Source organism: Parus major, chromosome 5, assembly GCF_001522545.3.
Source record: "Parus major isolate Abel chromosome 5, Parus_major1.1, whole genome shotgun sequence".
NCBI classification, from domain to species: domain Eukaryota; kingdom Metazoa; phylum Chordata; class Aves; order Passeriformes; family Paridae; genus Parus; species Parus major.
In genome coordinates this window covers 21,424,317-21,442,584 of record NC_031774.1, presented here as the reverse complement: position 1 = coordinate 21,442,584, position 18,268 = coordinate 21,424,317, and the positions used below count along the sequence as shown (strand labels likewise).

Here is an 18,268-nt window from a genome sequence, read left to right as displayed (position 1 = left end):
TACCAGTTTTTTACAACTGTGTAGACTACAAGCATAGAAACTATTCCCTTTTGTGAGGGCACACAGGAAACTGGACTAAGAATTGCTGAGAGCAAACTGTACTGCAAGTTTGAATATCAAGCTGATCTCCAGAGATCTCAATGCAATTCAGGTACAAATTAATTTTGATTTCTCACACTCAAGCTCTCCTCAAACCAATGAATCCCAGCTTATACCATGTACTGTCCGATGAAAAACTGAGCAAAATTTAAAAAAAAAAAAATTGTGTTGTAGGAAATCACAGCTCAGGTCATACCAGCCACAGATCCTAACAGATGATGTCTCCAAAACTAAAAGTCCTGTATTTTATCCTCTTCATGACAGTGTTATGTGATGCCCATGATAGGTGTACAAACTGGAAGAAAACACTTTTAAATATGACTTCTTATGTAATATGTATGTTCTTATGTATATGTTCTTATGTATGAGTTCTTAAAAGTCTACAAGACTTCTTCTCTTCCCCAGCTCATGTATAGCTAGAAGTATCTCCAGAAACAAAGAAAAAAAAATAAAAACACACATAGAGAAAATTTTACTCCTTAAAAGCAGACAACATATTTCAACTTGAAAATAATTATATACAGGTGTATGTAGGTGTACACTTATATGTTTATATCTACATTTTAACCTTGATGTATGACCTCCAGAGAACCTCCTGCAATAAAACACTGCAAAAAAGTACAAAGTAATCAACAAAGAAAACTGGCAAGCTAACATTTACAGTAATATTTGTTTAAATTTTGATGTTTTCAAAATAAGGATAAGAATTATATCATAAGACAACCACTGAAACCAATGCAGCTGGACAGCAATGCTCCAATCCCAGGAAGGTTATCAGACCCAAAAAGTCTGATAGGTGTGACAAATACATGCTTTTTTATGACAAATACAGGCAGGAGAAATTCAGAGCAAGGATTTGTACTATTTGCCTAGAAAAAGATGATCTCAACCATACATGTCAGGTTACTGGTAGTCCACACAGTATCAGTCATTAAATACTTTTCACCATACTAGATGGCTAGAACACAGACCACCTATTGACAAGGGAATTTCAGAGACACACAGGGATTTTGCCTTGTAAATAAGGCTGACAGGACATGAAATGTATGGATAACATGCTTAAGTATTCCCAATACACAAACCAAAATAAATTCATGAAGATAAAAGACAGACCTTGTGATTTCATCCTGTTACTTTTACTTTCAAAACACACAATAAAAGCAACAAGATGTGAGAAGAAGCTTTAGAAAAACACATCTCCCCTTCAGTCAATAGAAGCACATTGTCCAATGATGTTCCATGATGTTTTGAACCCAGTGACAATGGCCATCACAAAACATGTATAATCCAACAAAATTCACTCTGAACAGAGGCTATATCTGTATTGTGAACATTAAAATATCATCTCTTTGAAGTTAATTCTACAGAGTCACGGATAATGTAGATAATGTATATATCATCCAAATTAAGGGTGTTATTATTGGTTTGGTTTTTTGTGAATGTTTAGGGGGTTTGTTCCTTTGTCTTTATTTTGTTAGCTTTTTTTACAGATGAGTTGCCTGTTTTCATACCTAAAAGTTACTGTTTAAGGTGTGCATAATGTCAAGTGCATTGTCCATAGCTGGAGAACACTATCCTGAAATATTTTACGCTATCAGTGAAATAGACAACAAGAAAATTATTGCACATTTTGACAGACTATTAATATCAGTTTTAAAGCTTTAGTAGGCAAAACTGCCTAGTGTTAACATCTCTAAACCAAAAATCACATCTCTAGGAGCTGTAACATCAAGGTTACTTCCTCACCTCCTGGTTTTGGCGGCACGTTGGTGCTGCCATCAGGCCCCATCAAAATGGTTCATTTGTATGAGGGCACTAAAGAGAAAGGAGACCCCTGATGGCTGCTGTGGTATTTGCAGACTCAGAACAGAATGAAGTGAAGCTGGCAACAGGATTCAGGTGTGAAAGATATTTATTTCTGAATTTGAGAGTCTATTTTCTCCCCATATATCAGCATTAATATACACTGTGCAACTTTTAGCGCTGCCTAAGTAGAAACAACTAGAGTGTTACAGGCTATACTTTAAAATAATATCTTGGGTCACTTTTTACAAGGACCACACAAAAGACAACTTTGTCACTAAGGTCACGTATGGGAATTTCAGACATGTGACTTCACAATTGTTGTAGCAATCTGACCACAGAAATCCCATGCATCTTGAAAAGTCACCTGAGATCAGATAGTTAACTTTTTCCCTAAATGCCTAGCTCTTACTTCCTCTGTCATTTCCCTGATGAGGAACTGAGGCAATGATCAGAGTACTGTCTCACCTTATAACAAAATACACTCAGGTACACTGAGATGTCAAGGATGAAATATCCTAGATACAAGTGTACATTACATTGTAATATCCTCTTTACTGGCCTGACAGCTTATGGTCTCAGCTCTTGCATTCATCAAATAAGAAAAATCTCTCAGAGGAATTGTCAATGTAGATAAAATATTAAAAATATTTTGGATTAATGCCCTCCTCACATTTTAAGTGATTAAAGTTTTTCTACAAACCAAAGCTTCTTTTGAAATAAATACAGACTCCTGAATTTCTTTACTACAATTTAAATACCATGTAGAAAAACAAAACTAATATATGCCATGATTTCATCAGAAATGTGTTAAGACATGTCAGTAGGCAGTACACTTACATTCAAGGAGAGCTTCCATCCCACTGATGGCAAATGCAGATGCTTAGCATAAGGAAAGAACAGGGTCAAATAATTAAAATATTAACAGAAGAGTACAGTGGATATTTCTGCATTTCAACAGCTTTCAGAGCAAGGCAGGTGTATGAACTGACACTCCAACTGTAAAGCAAGGAAAATCATTTTAACATGCTCCATTGCTTTACCTGTCTTTGCATCTCTTCAATCTGTCGCTGGGGGATACTTTGCAGAATACTGTACATTTCAGGCATCTTCTCTTCAGGGATGACAACAGAGGCCCTATAAGCAAAAAGAAGAAAACATATGGCAAGGTGAGAAAAAAGAAATTCTACATTAAAATATGCTGAGTGCTTTTCCAACCAAGCATCTTGTCCTATTTTAATAAGATGTATTCAAAAGACATAAGCAAAAAGAAGCAGTTTTTTTCAGTGTAACAAAATGCTCCATAGCAGTTCCTTCCCAACAACAGCCAGTCTGCCCACAGATAATGCCAGCAAAGTCTGTAGACTAATCTGTCCAGACAATCAAATAACTGTGGAAGGGACAGAGATTCAGAAATCCTGAATTCTCATCTCTGGATTGTCACTGACTTGCTGTCAGCAGAGATTTTTGGAGTAACCAAACAGTAATAGCATATACAGTTTATAATTTTTGTACATATTATCCCTATCCCAAGAACATGTAACTGGGCATAATGCTTGGTCACAAAGCAATGATATCTTTCCATCTCAGATAAACTTGAGAATCATGGTGCAATACAGAGAATTAGCCTTTCTGTGATGCAGTATTTAGTATGTATTTTCCTTAAAAGAGCCTGAATGGAGACCAGTCCTTACTGAATTCAAGCACAAGATTATACAGCAAATCTGTTTTCGAAGAAAAAATGACTGGCTGCAGGAAAATCAAATGTTCTGTCATATCAGTCTCATTTATTTTCCTCTTCTATTTTTGATACATAATAGATCAAGGGCAATGACAGTGGGCATCTTACTCTGTATTTAATTTCCTGTAACCCCCAGAACACTCAACTTATCCCACAGATTTGATTCAAATCACCAAAGGCAATGAAGTATCTCAGGCAGTGGTTTGATGTACAACGGTGAGGGTACAGACCTCTTCCAGTCCAGAACCTCAGAGAAAGGTAAAATGTAGGAGTCAGCAATGATGACTGGGACACAGCCAGCTTGAAGAACATCACTTAGCACAGCCTGTCCCAGGCGGGCTCCACGAAGAACAATACAGAACGTAGACTCCTGCCAACAAATGGTATCCAACACACAGATGAGGAAAAAATAAAAGGAAACGTTATATTTGCACTGTGTGTGTGTATGTATATATGCATTATGTTTTACTTCCCTTCCCTTCATTAAAAAAAAAAAGGAAAACCAATCTGCTCTGTGTAACCAATACATTCTGAATTATTAGATAATTCAAAACCATTTTACAACTTTATCTTCCAGAGGCTATGAAAAACATTGTAAGTGAAGGAATGAGAAATGGGCTGGTGGGAAAATTCTGTGCTTTATTTTAATTGCCCAGCTTTAGAATTCAGTTGAAGAAACTCAAGGAGAAAAATTAGTTTAAAACATTTCAAAAGTTTGGCACAAGATGAGCAACAATTAAGATAAACTTATTTGAGTATAAACTGTATAAAGCAAACTTAATATTCTTCTGTTATAAGGCAGTTCAGCTCTGGATAGCAGGGAAGTAACAGATTTAGTATCTCAAGTAATTTGACATGTTTGGCAGCATTTTCACAGGCAAATTAAATTATTTTTTTTTAAAAAATCAGGGGCTAGATAAAGCCCTCATAGGCTTTACAGTTAGATAAATTACAATTACAGAGCTCCAAGTATGAAGCAGTTAGAAGCAGCTTGCAAGTAAAACAATATTGGACCAAGTAATCTTTCCTAAGTGCAACAGCATTCAATATGTCCCTTAGTTAACTGAGCAGCAGAATTAAGACTATATTTATTATAGTCTGACAATACCTATGATTTTGTAGTATTAGCAGGTATAATGGATACCAGGATTAGACTTTCACATTATACACCTAAATCAACTAAGAAACAATGATACATATAGAATTCAACACTTAGAGAAAAACAGCAAACCACACAAATATAAAGCATGAAATAATTGGCTAACATTTGCACTTTGCAGAAGAGGACATTTCCTACAAAAGAACATGAAAAGGGAGGGTATTCATGTGACAGGAATGTTGTACCGTTGAAAAATAAACTACTCCACCCACAGGTACTATTACAGCCGAAAAAGATATACAATGTAAGAAATCTGAAGGATTCACTTACTCTTCACAGTAACAAAAGACTCAGAACAGGGTTCAGGCTTGGGCAATGCACTTCCAGTGGTAAGTAAAGGATGATTACTTACATTGAAAGTAAAATCTACAAGAAGGATTGACTCTATCAATGCTACTCATTCTGAAGGAATGAGAGTAGGAGGAAGGGAGCTTCAAAGACAAAGGAAATTGTCGCAAAAAAGAGTATAATCCATTTACTCACGTCCACAACTCACAATACAAAATTTATGAACTGCTCATGCCATGAGTTTAACCTGCAGCAGAGAAGGCTTCTTGACTATGTTGCACTCACACTGTATTTAGGGGTTTTAGTTCTCACTGCCACTGAGGAATCTTGCTACAGATTAAAGATTGCAAAATAAATGCTAGCAGAGTTCAGTTACACCACAGTGAAAAATCCCAAGTCAGTATTATCCCTAAGTTTAAGAAAGAAAAATTATAAAGTTGATACAGGGGTTCCCACAGATAAGAAAACATTTTTCCAGCTTGTGTTCCATGGCCTGAAGAAAAGGAGCCAGAAGGCTCAGCAGGGCAGCAAAACATCAAGATTGAACTAGGAAATACAAGGGGTTTTGCTGGCTCTTCACTTGTTTCCTGATGCAATCACAAGACCTGTGTTCATACCCATAGAGTACTAAAAGCCTTTAAAACCTCCTCCAAAACTGCAAACAGGAAGCATTAACAACCCAGAAGTCCAAGAGTCTGTCTAGTAGGACATCTGTAAAGGCAGTGTTGGAAAGGATGAACTGTGATCCAAGTTCCCCTTCCCCCACTCTTAGACAGGAAGAGAAGGAAAAGATGGGTGTGGGGAATGGAAGGAGCTGAGAGAATGAACATACATTTTAACCATTGACTCACTAGATCACACAGCAGCAGGTGGAAGAGACTAGTAAGATCTGGGAGGGACAAGAAAGAAAAAAAAAAAAAAGCCCAGATGTGGACACACATGCTCATCTGCCTAGATAACCATTTTTCCTGTCTAGACAAAGGTTACTATAAATACATCTCCTCACATCACCACTGTTATCAGCCAGACATTCCAAAGGGAAATGCAGGGGAAAGTATTTTAACAATCTCGGCATGTGCCAGCTCTCTTCTGAGTTATAAAATCATATATAGCAAAATATAGATATAGATTCCCTAACTGGCTATCCTTTAGCAATTCGGTCTGTATTTAAAGAAATAAAGCAAACAAGTTTTCTTTTTTAATCAAAGTTTAGGACTCATGGTGACCCTTTCCTCCCTCTCCTCCTCCTCCACATGGAATTTTAAACATATTTCCTACAAAACATAACAGGAGGGTTGGAAACTTTGCCTTTCCTCAGCTCGTTTGTTATTTTGCCATCATTTGCTGAAGTTCAAAGACAGATTATTTGCTGGTGGCCACAGACAGAGCACAGTGGCCTATGGAATAACTCACTTCACCACACTGCATGCCAAAGCACCTCTGTTAGTGAATTGCCAAGAGACACAGGGGTCTGAGAACACTATCTAGTTTTATCTTCACTGACATCAGAAGGCCTCTGGAAGTTGGGCCAAGGCCATGAAACACATTTCACCTAGATGTTTTCATAGCTGCATGCTGACAAGCCTTCTAGCTCAGTCTGTCATCTACACAGATAGTTTTGTACAATTTAACTACTAAGCTGCATACAAAAAATGTAATCTAACTCTCCTTAAATGCAACACTTTTTGTGTGCCCCAAATATAAGAGCATAAGCTCCTTAAGTTCATTTTAATCTTCTATCCAATTGACAAAGCTATCTTCAGTTCCAAGCTTCATCTAGCAAGGCCTGGACTGCCATATCTGAGAAATCAATTTCAAATTCATGCCTGCTGAAAGCCCTTTTGTCAGCTATTTCGGAAGGTGTAGATTCCAATGGTCCTCTCCAGTTTAGAACTAAGCAACTTTATCTGCCTCCAAAAGTTTTTCCTCCCTTTCCTCCATTTTAGCATCCCACTGCTGCTGAATTTGGCAGTATCTTTGTGCAATTCTTTTAAAGTTTACATGACACTGTCTTGTGTTACTAAACCACCATGACCAGTCTTATATAATCATAGTCTGCATATAAGTTTGATTACATAGTTTTTCGGCCTCTCGAAATAAGGATAAACTTAGGAAATAATACTCAAGCTAACATAACAAACGATGCAGTTTTGAAACATATCCAGCATATTAATTAAATACAAGGAACTATCCAACCAGGGCCAAACAGGAACAGAATCAGAGCTACGACAGACACTGCTGGGAATAGAAGCCTGCAGGAGAGACAGTCTTACCTGAAGCACCTGAGGATAATCAAAGACTTGATTCTTGTAGCAGCGTTTGCGAACAGCAGGGACCCCATCTGACAGGTTTGTACATTTGTCCAGGATCAGCACTGATTCTCCATTCTCAGCCTGAAGAGCTTCCAGCTCCAAGCGGTATTCCGGGTGCAGAGCCATTTGAGATGACAGAATGAAATACCTGCGAGGACTGAAAAAACACAGCCAGGTTACCTGACAGCACTGCAAGTTTACTTCCAAGATGCTCAAAACCACATTTCCTTCCATTCTGGAAAAGCAGAGCAAGATTAACTAAACATGGACATGCTGCCAAGATATTTTCAGACAAGGCTGGAAAGGGTAATGATGAAATATAATTAAGTCTGGGATAGTAAGTGGCTCAACATTATCTACAGTTCTGAATAAATCTGTACTTGGTAAGAGTTCTTATTACATTAGAATAGGCACTTGCATTATAACTACTATTATAAACTTAAATAAACATTATTTAGCTGCATTTTAAATCAGCCTGCTACTGATGCCAGGATTGTTTGTATTTTTGTTTGGTGTTTGTGTACTAACACAAAGTAGATAGGACTCCAAGTGCTTCTGGTTTCTCCTGAGATGTATGTTCTCATGAATTTTAATTGAAAAAAAGACACTGAACTGACAACTGAGTATGTAGTATTTAGCCTTATTTAGTCTTGATATGGTGACAGCAGCAATAGAACAAGCTCATCTTTTTTAAATGTGATTCAGTTCTGTCCCTTGGGGCAACATAGAAACAAGATTTCCAAAGAAAAGTTGAAGGTCCATATGGTGTATGTTATTCCATACACTCTCAACTTCTACCACGTTCCAAAACCATGAATATTTAAAATGTGCTGAACGTTTTAAGTACTGAAGTGTTTAAAAACACTAACACCAGAGGTAGACCACATAGGAATGCAAGCTCAAATTAAGTGCTTGCCGCTTAAAAAAGTTATACTAATACTGGAAAATTGCAAGTCATATAATTGTTATCTACTTGGGTTTCCTTTTAAAACAGATCAGCTGAAGTCAGACTGCTCCAGCACTCCCCAGTGAAAGGAACACACATAGTGAGTGAGTGCCCTCATGCTGCCAAAAGAACACAGGAAGCACAAGGCCTGTACTTAGGATTCCAGTTCTACTCCACGTGATGGTATCTTTAATTTACAGCTCTGAAAACACACAAACATGCACACTTTATAAAGTCAGACCTCTCCTGCTGCTCTTCTCACCTCTTCTACTCATTTTCACGCTGGTCACTTTAGTTGCTCAAATTAACAGATGCATACTATTTTTTTTTTTTTTAACATTCTTTCTCACAAGTCCCCAGCTGCTACCAACTTGCTACCAGCAGAAGTGGATTTTAAGCAATTCAATTAAAAAGGCAAGTAAATCAGACTCCCTCAGTTCAGCTCTGTAAGAGGCCTTAAAAAAAGTAAATAATGATACAGATGAGTGATAATAAATGCATATAACCAGCTAAAAAAAATAAAAGTAGGTTTGTCTGCATATATGTTTAAAACCAAATTTTGCCTTTAAACTGTCATCACTCTATGACACTCAAAATCTAGCTGATAAACATTGCTACAGAAGAAAGTATACGCCATCTCCCAATAAATAACACACTCATGTAGTGTGATGAAAAGGTTTATCCCAAGCCAGCCTGGATCCTGAGCCCTGTGTCCTCGTCCCACCCCTCCTGCACAAAGCAGTGGAGACTGGGTACCCGTCTCACTAGTAACGCTGACTGGCCACTGGATGGCACTCCGGACACCAGGCTGCCAAGCACAATTTAAACAAAAAAAAAAAAGCTGTTTCAAGAAATAAAATCCCCAATACCTTAACTGAACACAAGAGCTGTTTCTCTTATCCGACCCAAAATCAGACACAGTTTAACTGACTACATGGACATGAACAGTATGACTGCCTCTGTGTTTACATGCTGCAGCCTACCATCACATTCATGCTCTCCAGACAGAAACACAAAGCATGCTTTCACTCTGTTTCAGAATGTAGTAACACTTGAGACCTACAAACAATCAGTCGGGATACAACCAGATGCCACTCACTGGCCTGGTCCAGGGGCATCACAACCAGGGACATAAAGGGTGTGAGCAAAGTAAACCAGGGCTGCACAAGTTTGTCCTAACTGACCGCATTATCATACTTGGAACAGCCAAGAGCAACACCAAAAGCACTGCCCTTACCAGAAAAGGCAATTGAATCCAAACACCAATAACTTTTGTGTCCAACAGAGACTGCACCATTTCAATTAGTTTTCTATTTTGAAAATTCATATTCTCTACAGAACACTCTAAGAAGAAAAGGACCTAAAGTTTCTACATTTGTAAATTTGATCTTCACAATAAACAGACAGATCATTGATCCCCACTGCCTCTGTCTGCCCATCTTTTAAACCATAACAGAGGTAAGACCTTGTTACAGTGAAACTTTTTCAGCTGTGTAATTAGAAGATTTATGAAATATAAAAAGAACAGCCTTCCATAACCACTTAAAACATGTCTTCCAGACTTCTACCACCTCTCGTTCTGAAGACATTAACGGATTAGAGAAGCCAGCATTGCCAGGGTAGTTAATTTCAATGGCTAATTACATGCACTGAGAAAACCAGTGCTTTATTTCCCAGCTGTCTTGTCTCACTTTCAACTGTAAGGCTCAAGGAAGCGAGGGTTGTGTTGTTTGTGTTTTTGTCTTAATCCATTACTTTTAAAAAAGAAACAAATAAAAACAGTATTTTAAGCTCTGAATGTATGTATTCTCACAATCACACAAAGAAGTTTTCATCCTTCTTTTTCATGAGCTTAATGACAAGACAGGTGCAAATGGTGGGTGTTACATCAGGATGGCCACCTGTCACAGTGGGGCTCCTCAGGACTCCAGTTTAGGCCCTGAGCTCTTCCACATCTTCATAAACAACTTGGACACAGGACTGGAAGGGATATTAAGTAAGTTTGCCAACAACAAAAAACTGGGGAGAGCTGTTGGCTCCCTTGAAGGCAGAGAAGCTCTGCAGAGAGATCTCAACAAATCAAAGGACTGGGCAACCACTAACACTATGAAGTTTAACAGAGACAAGTCTCAGGTTGTAGCTGGGACAGGGCAAACCTGGATGTATGATAAGACGGGGAAACAAGGGGCTGGAGAGCAGCCCTGTGGAAAGAGACCTGGGGGTCCTGGTCGATGGCAAGCTGGAATATGACTCAGCAGTGCCTCAGCAGCCAGGAGGGCAAACTGTGTCCTGAGGTGCATCAGGCAGCTGGTCAAAGGCAGGGATTGTCCCACTCTGAGTCCTCTGCACCCGTTTGGAGTTTTGGGCACCACAATATAAGAAAAGTATAAAGGTATTAGAGGGAGCAGTTAGCAACTGACCCAAGACCACTAGCACTGGAACCATCAGCATTGAAAGCATCATCTATTTTAATAACAAGAGCTATTAATGCCCAAGCTCACTATAAAGTTAGTAGTTATATTTCCTAATCATCAATACAAAATACGATATTGAATATACTTTTCCCAATTCATGGGAATTACTTTACCCTGGTCCTCTTTCTGGTAGATCTACTTCTCCTGACAATGGGCTGTAAACAGGAATACTGACATCGTAGCCTTGCCGGTAAGTCCAAGTGGAAAAGCCTCCACCAGCCAACAGAGCTCTGGAAAATATAAGAAAGTAAGTTTAAACTGAGAATGTGTAACACTCAAACTCCAGCAAGTCACTGCTTGTCATTACCAGAACAAGAAGACCCTGAGAGGTAAGCCTTTCCCTCAGCATTTGTCAGTGGCATGCTTTCATGCTGGTTTTAGGTTGACTTCAGTTTTTGTGCTCTTGGTTTACTGCTAAATTGGATCTAGTCACCAACAGAGTGCTTACAATTGTGCATCATCACTGAGGAATGGGCTGGTTTTTGCATTAATATAGGGAAATCTAATATATTGCTGTCATTTATGTCAATTATGTCATTGCTCATCAGAGCTATTTGCAAGCTTACATATTCTAAGACAATCTTAATCTGAAGAAGTACATTCTGAATTATTTATACTAGTTAAGATATTCCTTGATGCTTGTACTAAAATTGGGTATAGCACGACTTTCAAACTGTTCAAGACAAGCTATATTTCAGATACAAATCACAGTCCAGTAACAGTATTTTAGCATCTTACAGTGACTTTGGACTTCTTGGGATGGAAAATAAAGTGAAGTTTTTGCAACTATATTTTCAAAGTTATCATGACAGTGAAATTTATTTCATTTTTATATTACACAAAAATTCTATAAACAGAAAACATGAGAACAAACAAGAAATCTCTATGTCATGACATTAAGTTCCAACAGTAGAGGTTGTTTGGGACACTATATGCTAGAGAGCATGGGAATAATCAAGGACTCATAAATTCAATCTTCCAACAGGATGATTTGCATTGTGCCTTCTCCTAGATGGGACAACCTTTTACCACACAGAAGTGCTTTAAGAAACAGAAAAGAATAATTTTTCTGTTGCTATTTTATGTCCAATGACCAGGTGGCAACAGGAACACACCATCCTAGTTCCAAAAGAAGTTCAGATTCAGCTTCTTTTGTGAGACTTGTCAAAAAGCTGATTAAACTTTCAGTCACTCAACAGGAGGGTGTGCTGAACTTCTAGTTACTTCTGGGATACTGGTTCTGCTTAAGGTACCATATTTTTCAATTCCAGTTTGTCTCTTTCTCTGTGGGAAGGAGCAGGACACATACATTACTAGACAAGGCACTAAAGAAACGATGTTGAGGAGCTGTACCTATTGTTGCAACTGTTTACAGTGGAAAGCCTTACTGTCACAGCTCAGATCAGAGCAGGCACAAGTCTCATCAGTAAACAGAACACACACAGGAACAAAAAGTCAACATGAGTCTGGAAGAGGCACCAACAATCCATTAGCTAATATTCTTGTTTTCAGATATCACTGAATGAAATCCTTGGTAATTTCCACAAATGTTAGACAATAGATTATCATTACACTGAATTATCACCCAAGATTTTTCCCATCAGAACAAGATACTCTGGATGAACACCAGTATGCTGTGCCTGTTCTAATCCCCATCATATGTCCCACAGGATACTTCACTTCATGCTCTGACCTGCAGCACAATTGTTCAGTGTTCAAATACCATTATCACACTTTGCCATATATGTGTCTCTTCATTCAGAACAAAAACCATGATAACAAAATCAACTTCAGAACTAGATGATAAACTAAATACATGCTGAGTTTAGAATTTATGTTCCACATAATTTCTAATTCCTTTCCAATGTCCCCCATCCCCCTGCTTTTCGTAACATGGACAATACTGGTGTGACTAGGTCTCACCGTTGAAGCTGCATGTTCTATGTCTTATCTATATTAATTCAGTTACAAGAAGAGAGAAAAAAAATTGGCTTGGGTGTTACTGTTCTTGCAGTTTGTATTTCCCTTCTCTCTTTTTACACCCCTCCCAAACTGGGAAACCAGAACCAGATTGTTTTAATAGGATCCAGTGAAAACACAACAGCACTTCATCAGCCTTGAGAAAGCAGGTGTGTGTCATGCAGACTTTTACCTAAACAAACCCACAGGGAACCAACACCAGTTAAGTAACTCCACTTGGATTTTCATTGTACAGTGCATTAAGAGAGCAGGAATATTAACTCCTAAGGTACTCAAGACAAATAATCTTTAAATTGGGCTGATCAGCAAGAAATGACTGTCCCTGAGCAACTTTTCACCACTTTTCAAATATTGATCCTTCCTTCTCTCCATGAGGTGCTCCAGCTGGCCTGTACTCTAAATGTTTCTGTCCAACTGCCATCTGCAGCAGCTTTCTGCCAAACTTCACAAGTCACTGAACCCAATTCACAGACTGAAACAGAAATAAATAAAAAGTATCTTAGTTCATAAATTCAATTCTACAGCACCAGAATAGCTTTGCAAAAGAAATCCTTTCAGCCTCATCATTGTACCAAATCCAACAGCACTAATTAACAGATAATATACAGCTTATCTTTCAAGTTTTATGGCAGGAGATTACATATGTTATGGCAGCTAATACTAGGAACATAACTTTCATGACCACAAGCCAAACTTTGACCTTTGAAATTATGGAATAAAGCACTTTTACACTTTCTTTGGAAATTGGATTTAAAGATTTAATAAACAAACAATCCCTTAGTGAAATACCTTAGCCAAGAACTTTTTGAGATGTAAAATTATTATATAACTGAACTCCCCCCTGTGTATAAGGTCTTACTTTACCTGGATCAATATTCTGCAGCAAATTAATAGAACAAAAGTCTGTTAAACCTCATGATCCACTATAGTTCAACTGTGTATGATCTCTCAGATATGTTGGCTGTAGAAGGCAGGCCACACTCCCTGTGCAAACTTCACAAATATTACAAATATTATTACATTTGTGAAATACAAATGATCCTCAAGCTCCCACAAATGCATTCCTTTTGGAGTTATCATGGTACAGTTCAGACAAGTCATTCAAAACCAATTGAACTTTGACAGCATGCCTTTATTTTGGCCAGCAGCTTCTCACTCCATGATGCCACAAACAACTGTCTTTCACATTTGGTTAACTACCCATTCCTAACACCTTTAGACATTCTCAAATTAAGAAAACACTCTCATGTCACTTGCTTCATTAGACGTGAACTAAGAACTCCAAGGGTCTCCAAAATCATACTGAAAGCCTCTCCAGGACTAGGTCCACACTCCCAACTTCTTTCACAAGCCCCTTGTCTTCACACCTGTGACCTGTAGAATAGGTTCTGTACATCAAACAGTCAAACTGTTGACTGCCTACAAAAAGGAATTTCCACTTTTTTTTCCATCCCAAGCACTGTTATTGTCTCTCTTACGTATTACAGCTGGTGATCATACACCTGTAGACTAAGCAGATTGGCAAACTACAACAGCTGAATGCCAAAAGACTTCAGCTTTTTGCTTAAATTATTCAGTTTTCCAAGGTGGCATGACAAATACTTAGGAGAAACACCTACAAAAATAATAGGTTTCCTGCCTGCTAAGCCAAGGCAAGCAAGGCCAAATGTAAATGGAGATATAAGATTTAAAGGTAAAAATAAAAAGTTCTGCAACATATCTACTACATTAATAAAGTGAATAAATTCACTTCTGTGATAGACTCATGAATCCATAAACATGTAGTCCATTCCATTGTCAAATGAAAATTCTCCTTAAGTACAAATCTAATACAACAAATGCAAGTATTTACTAACAGATCAACAGACTTGCTTATGAGACTGATGCTTGACTGCCCTCTCCAGGCTAACCCACAGATACAACATGCTTCATATAGAGAAGGGAAAAAACTAAAGCCCTACTTCACAGTGATGTAATTACAATAAGCAAATTTGCTCTTTAAACATGTGCATAAAAAAAAAATAAATCTGTTCTGGTACTGGAAGGTGTTTAAATTGTCTTTGCTGCAAAGAAATCAAGACTTCATAGACAATCACATAGCAAAGATCCCAATCTCAGGCAAGATTTTATTAACATTTGGCAGAAGAAAGTTAACTTTGACCTTCAAGAAAATGGTTACAATGGACCTAACTCAGCAGAACTAAGCACACTCAGACTCGCCTAGTAGAAACATCTTCAGTAACAGTATCACCTTCCTCTTAGCCCCATTTTTTTTTGCCTTACCACCTCCTTTCCAAAACTATCCTGCAAGTAAAAACTGAGCTCAGAATGTATGTCTTTTAATTCCTGGCAAGTAATTTTAAAGAACACTTGCCAGAGAATTACTAAGAGCATTTGTCCAATCACTAATATAGTCTAATTGTTAAGATAACAAAACTATTGAAATTCAGCATAGTTTTGTCAAGCAGAGCAGCTGCTTTAAAATGTCCTTGAAGCACCTCACTTCTATTAGAAAGCTGCTGCTTTCTAATCATCTTTAAATTTCCAATTTGCATCAAATGGAACATTCTGTAAAGCATTCATAATCAGTTACACACCAGATCAAGTGTTCAACCTTACACCAAGTCCAAGAGTTAAAAGCAAACTGTCAGCCACACATGCTTTACAAAATTTAGGATGGGGCTAAACTATCAGACTTCAAAAGTAAACACCTCTTCTATACAAGGCTTTACTTTCCTTTATTGAGAAGCAAGCTAGTCATAGTCTAGCTTTGTAAAGGTTAAGAAGCACATCCTCAGCTGTCAATTGCCCTCCTGAGCTTGTTGCTTCTGCAGTGGCATTTAAACCCAGATCTGTCCATCACACAGCACAACACATACCTATCCCTAGGAACATCTAGGGCAGTGTTATAATCTGGTGGCCCTCCAGGCAGCATATTGAAGAGCAAATGATTTGTGCCTCGATCCCACCTACAGCAAAAGAAGAAACAAACTGCAATTAGAAAGGTATTCTCTGCATATAGACAAGTTCTGTCAAAGAACTAATGCTAAATGCAAATGCAAAAAGGCTAATGCTGGCATTAACTCACTGCATTTTCCCCACTGCATTAGCCTTACTTTTTTCACTTTGTGTTCTTTCTGTTCACACACTGAAGTTTCAGCACATACCTGGATAACTGTGCCAAGGCCTGAGCAGTCTCTTTGATACGGAGGGCGTTCTGATTGAGGACATCTATGGATGGCACAAAAAGGCAGGCGCGGTTGACATCGTCAGTGTAGAATTCACTGTCAGAGATGGCCGTCAGCAGCTCATTGTATTCCCTAGAAATGGTGTTGCTCACCAACGTCCCGTATTCATCCACATACTTCTTCAGTGAATAAATGTACACTTTGATTTTGTTCTTGGGATTGAAGCCACATCTATAGACATCGAAGCAGGTGTGCATCCTGCAGCTGAGGTCTCCCCGCTCAGGAATGGGGCTATCAGCAGGAAGCTTGACCACAGGCACATCATGGATGCTGCGTTTTTCAACGGTCCAGTCACTGGATGATTCAATGGAGTGAGGCCAGAACTGGAACATTCCTGTCGCAATTAGGCCAAGCAGAACTATGGAGAAGAGAGTGATGTAATAGATGCGATGCTTGGTTTTCATCCTCGGGATGAGGGCTGGACCCCGGGTGTTATATTTGGCTGAGGCACACATAATGGAATCGATTATCTCTTGTCGCTACAAAATAGAGAGAGAGGCTTTAGGATGAACTCTAGAAGAGATACATAGGTATCACAATGCAGAGAAACATACATTCCTTTTCAGGGAGGGGTCTTTGCCTCAGCAGATTGTAGTTGGTTTTCTTCAGATGCTCATGAGTCCCACCGGAAGGCAGGATGCCAACTGGGACTGCCTCTTGGCAAGCACCAACCAGGGCTGATCTGCTGTGCCCAGCTGTAAGGAAGTTATGTGGGCCAATTAACAACCACAAGCCAGAAAAAGACACAGCTTGGGCAGAGAGAGGGAGAGGAAATCTCAGACACTGCAGAAGGGGTGATGCCTCTTCGGTCCCAGTGCACCTACAGCAAAGTGTATTCAGAGGGAATGCTAATGAAAATGCTTATCTACAGGAGAAGAGAAAACACCTGGATACCTGCAAAGGGCTTATAACAGGGCATCACCCAAAATTTAGGACCATGATAGTGTTTCTTAGGTAAAGGGGCTTCTAAACTGAATTTCATAGGAACCCCACCATACCAGGTTAGAATGATGGTAAACTACTTCTGGCAAGAAAAAGGAATTAATTTGTCATCTTTGTCAATGTGCTTCATGGGGCATAAAAGTGTTCTATGTGCTGCCATTGCAGCCACATTGAGAAAAGCATTTAAATAGTTCACTATAGCCTGAACTACAGTTGAAATTAAAAACTAACATAATATAAAGTATCACAAACTACTGTCAGCTTTGATATTTTTTACAAGCTCCTACACACAGAATTGTGGTTCCTGCAGAAGACAATTTACATTAACTACAGACTGAAAAATCAGCAAGCAACAACTTGCTTAGGTTCTCAACTATAACTTTCATAATAAATAAATTCAACCCGAACTCTCCGCAATGAGAGCTTTTTAAGAGTAATAAGCATGTTTTCCAGAAAAAGAATGTGAACAGTATAATTATGTGTTTTTCTTTTGGACAAATAGGACGTTTTCTTGCTTTGTGACCTAGAAAGTCTGACATGTCAACTGTCCAAGTAGACAGCAAATATGAATAAAAGAAGTATCAGTGAACGAAAGAAACATTAATTTCATTATTAATCAAATGGTGCAACAAATTGAATTACGTTTATTTTGTGTTCTTAACAAAAGACTGTTAGGATGAGGTGGCTAATGTATGACTTGACTGTACTTACACACTGCAGGGCCAAAATAATCTCAGATGCTAATTAACATTCCACTTTCAACGGCTCTTCTCATCACTTTACATCCACAATCTGATTCTGGAGGAAGCTTCTAAAATCTCCCGTACAGAGCAACACACGTGTCATGCTGTTATCAGGACATAAGTCAGAATGCTACATTACTATTAGCTTCACAACTAAAAACTTTCCACTTGCTTCCCACTGTTAACCACGTCCTTTAGTCCTCCTTCCTGACACAGCACCACAACCAGCCATGTGATGACACGGGTCGCACTCTGCAGCGAGCATCTCAGTCACTCGCCAAACCTGTCCAGCCCCGAGCCCGGCTGGACGACCCCGCACCGAAAGGCACCTCTCCAGCCACGGAGACGCTCTCCTCACACAGCACACGATCCGCTCGGGCAACTGCAAGCACGGGACAAGGGGCACTCGGAGTGCTGCAAGTAACGGGAGCAACATGCAGCAGACAGAGGCGGCAACACCATTACGGGGCGCAAGGGTCGAGGGACGGGCCGGGCCGCCTTCCGAGCGACGCGGCGGGCAGGCGGGCCCAAGC

General features: G+C 39.0%; 1 protein-coding gene across 2 annotated transcripts in view; it reads right to left on the bottom strand.

The window, feature by feature from the left end:
* EXT2 (exostosin glycosyltransferase 2) overlaps positions 1–18,000 on the bottom strand; it is a 73,008-nt gene extending 55,008 nt beyond the window's left edge. Inside the window, exons 1-7 of one of the 2 annotated variants that reach the window (XM_015630856.3) lie at positions 17,704–18,000; positions 15,970–16,529; positions 15,682–15,771; positions 10,936–11,052; positions 7,364–7,559; positions 3,874–4,013; positions 2,946–3,039 (exon numbers count right to left, since the gene is read on the bottom strand). In XM_015630856.3, the coding sequence (XP_015486342.1) occupies positions 2,946–3,039; positions 3,874–4,013; positions 7,364–7,559; positions 10,936–11,052; positions 15,682–15,771; positions 15,970–16,505 (1,173 nt within the window). In that variant the 5' untranslated portion in view covers positions 16,506–16,529; positions 17,704–18,000. Of the gene's footprint in view, positions 1–2,945; positions 3,040–3,873; positions 4,014–7,363; positions 7,560–10,935; positions 11,053–15,681; positions 15,772–15,969; positions 16,530–16,604; positions 16,720–17,703 lie in introns of those variants that run through there. The other variant, XM_015630857.3, reaches the window with a different exon arrangement.
* Between the last annotated feature and the right edge of the window lie 268 nt (positions 18,001–18,268).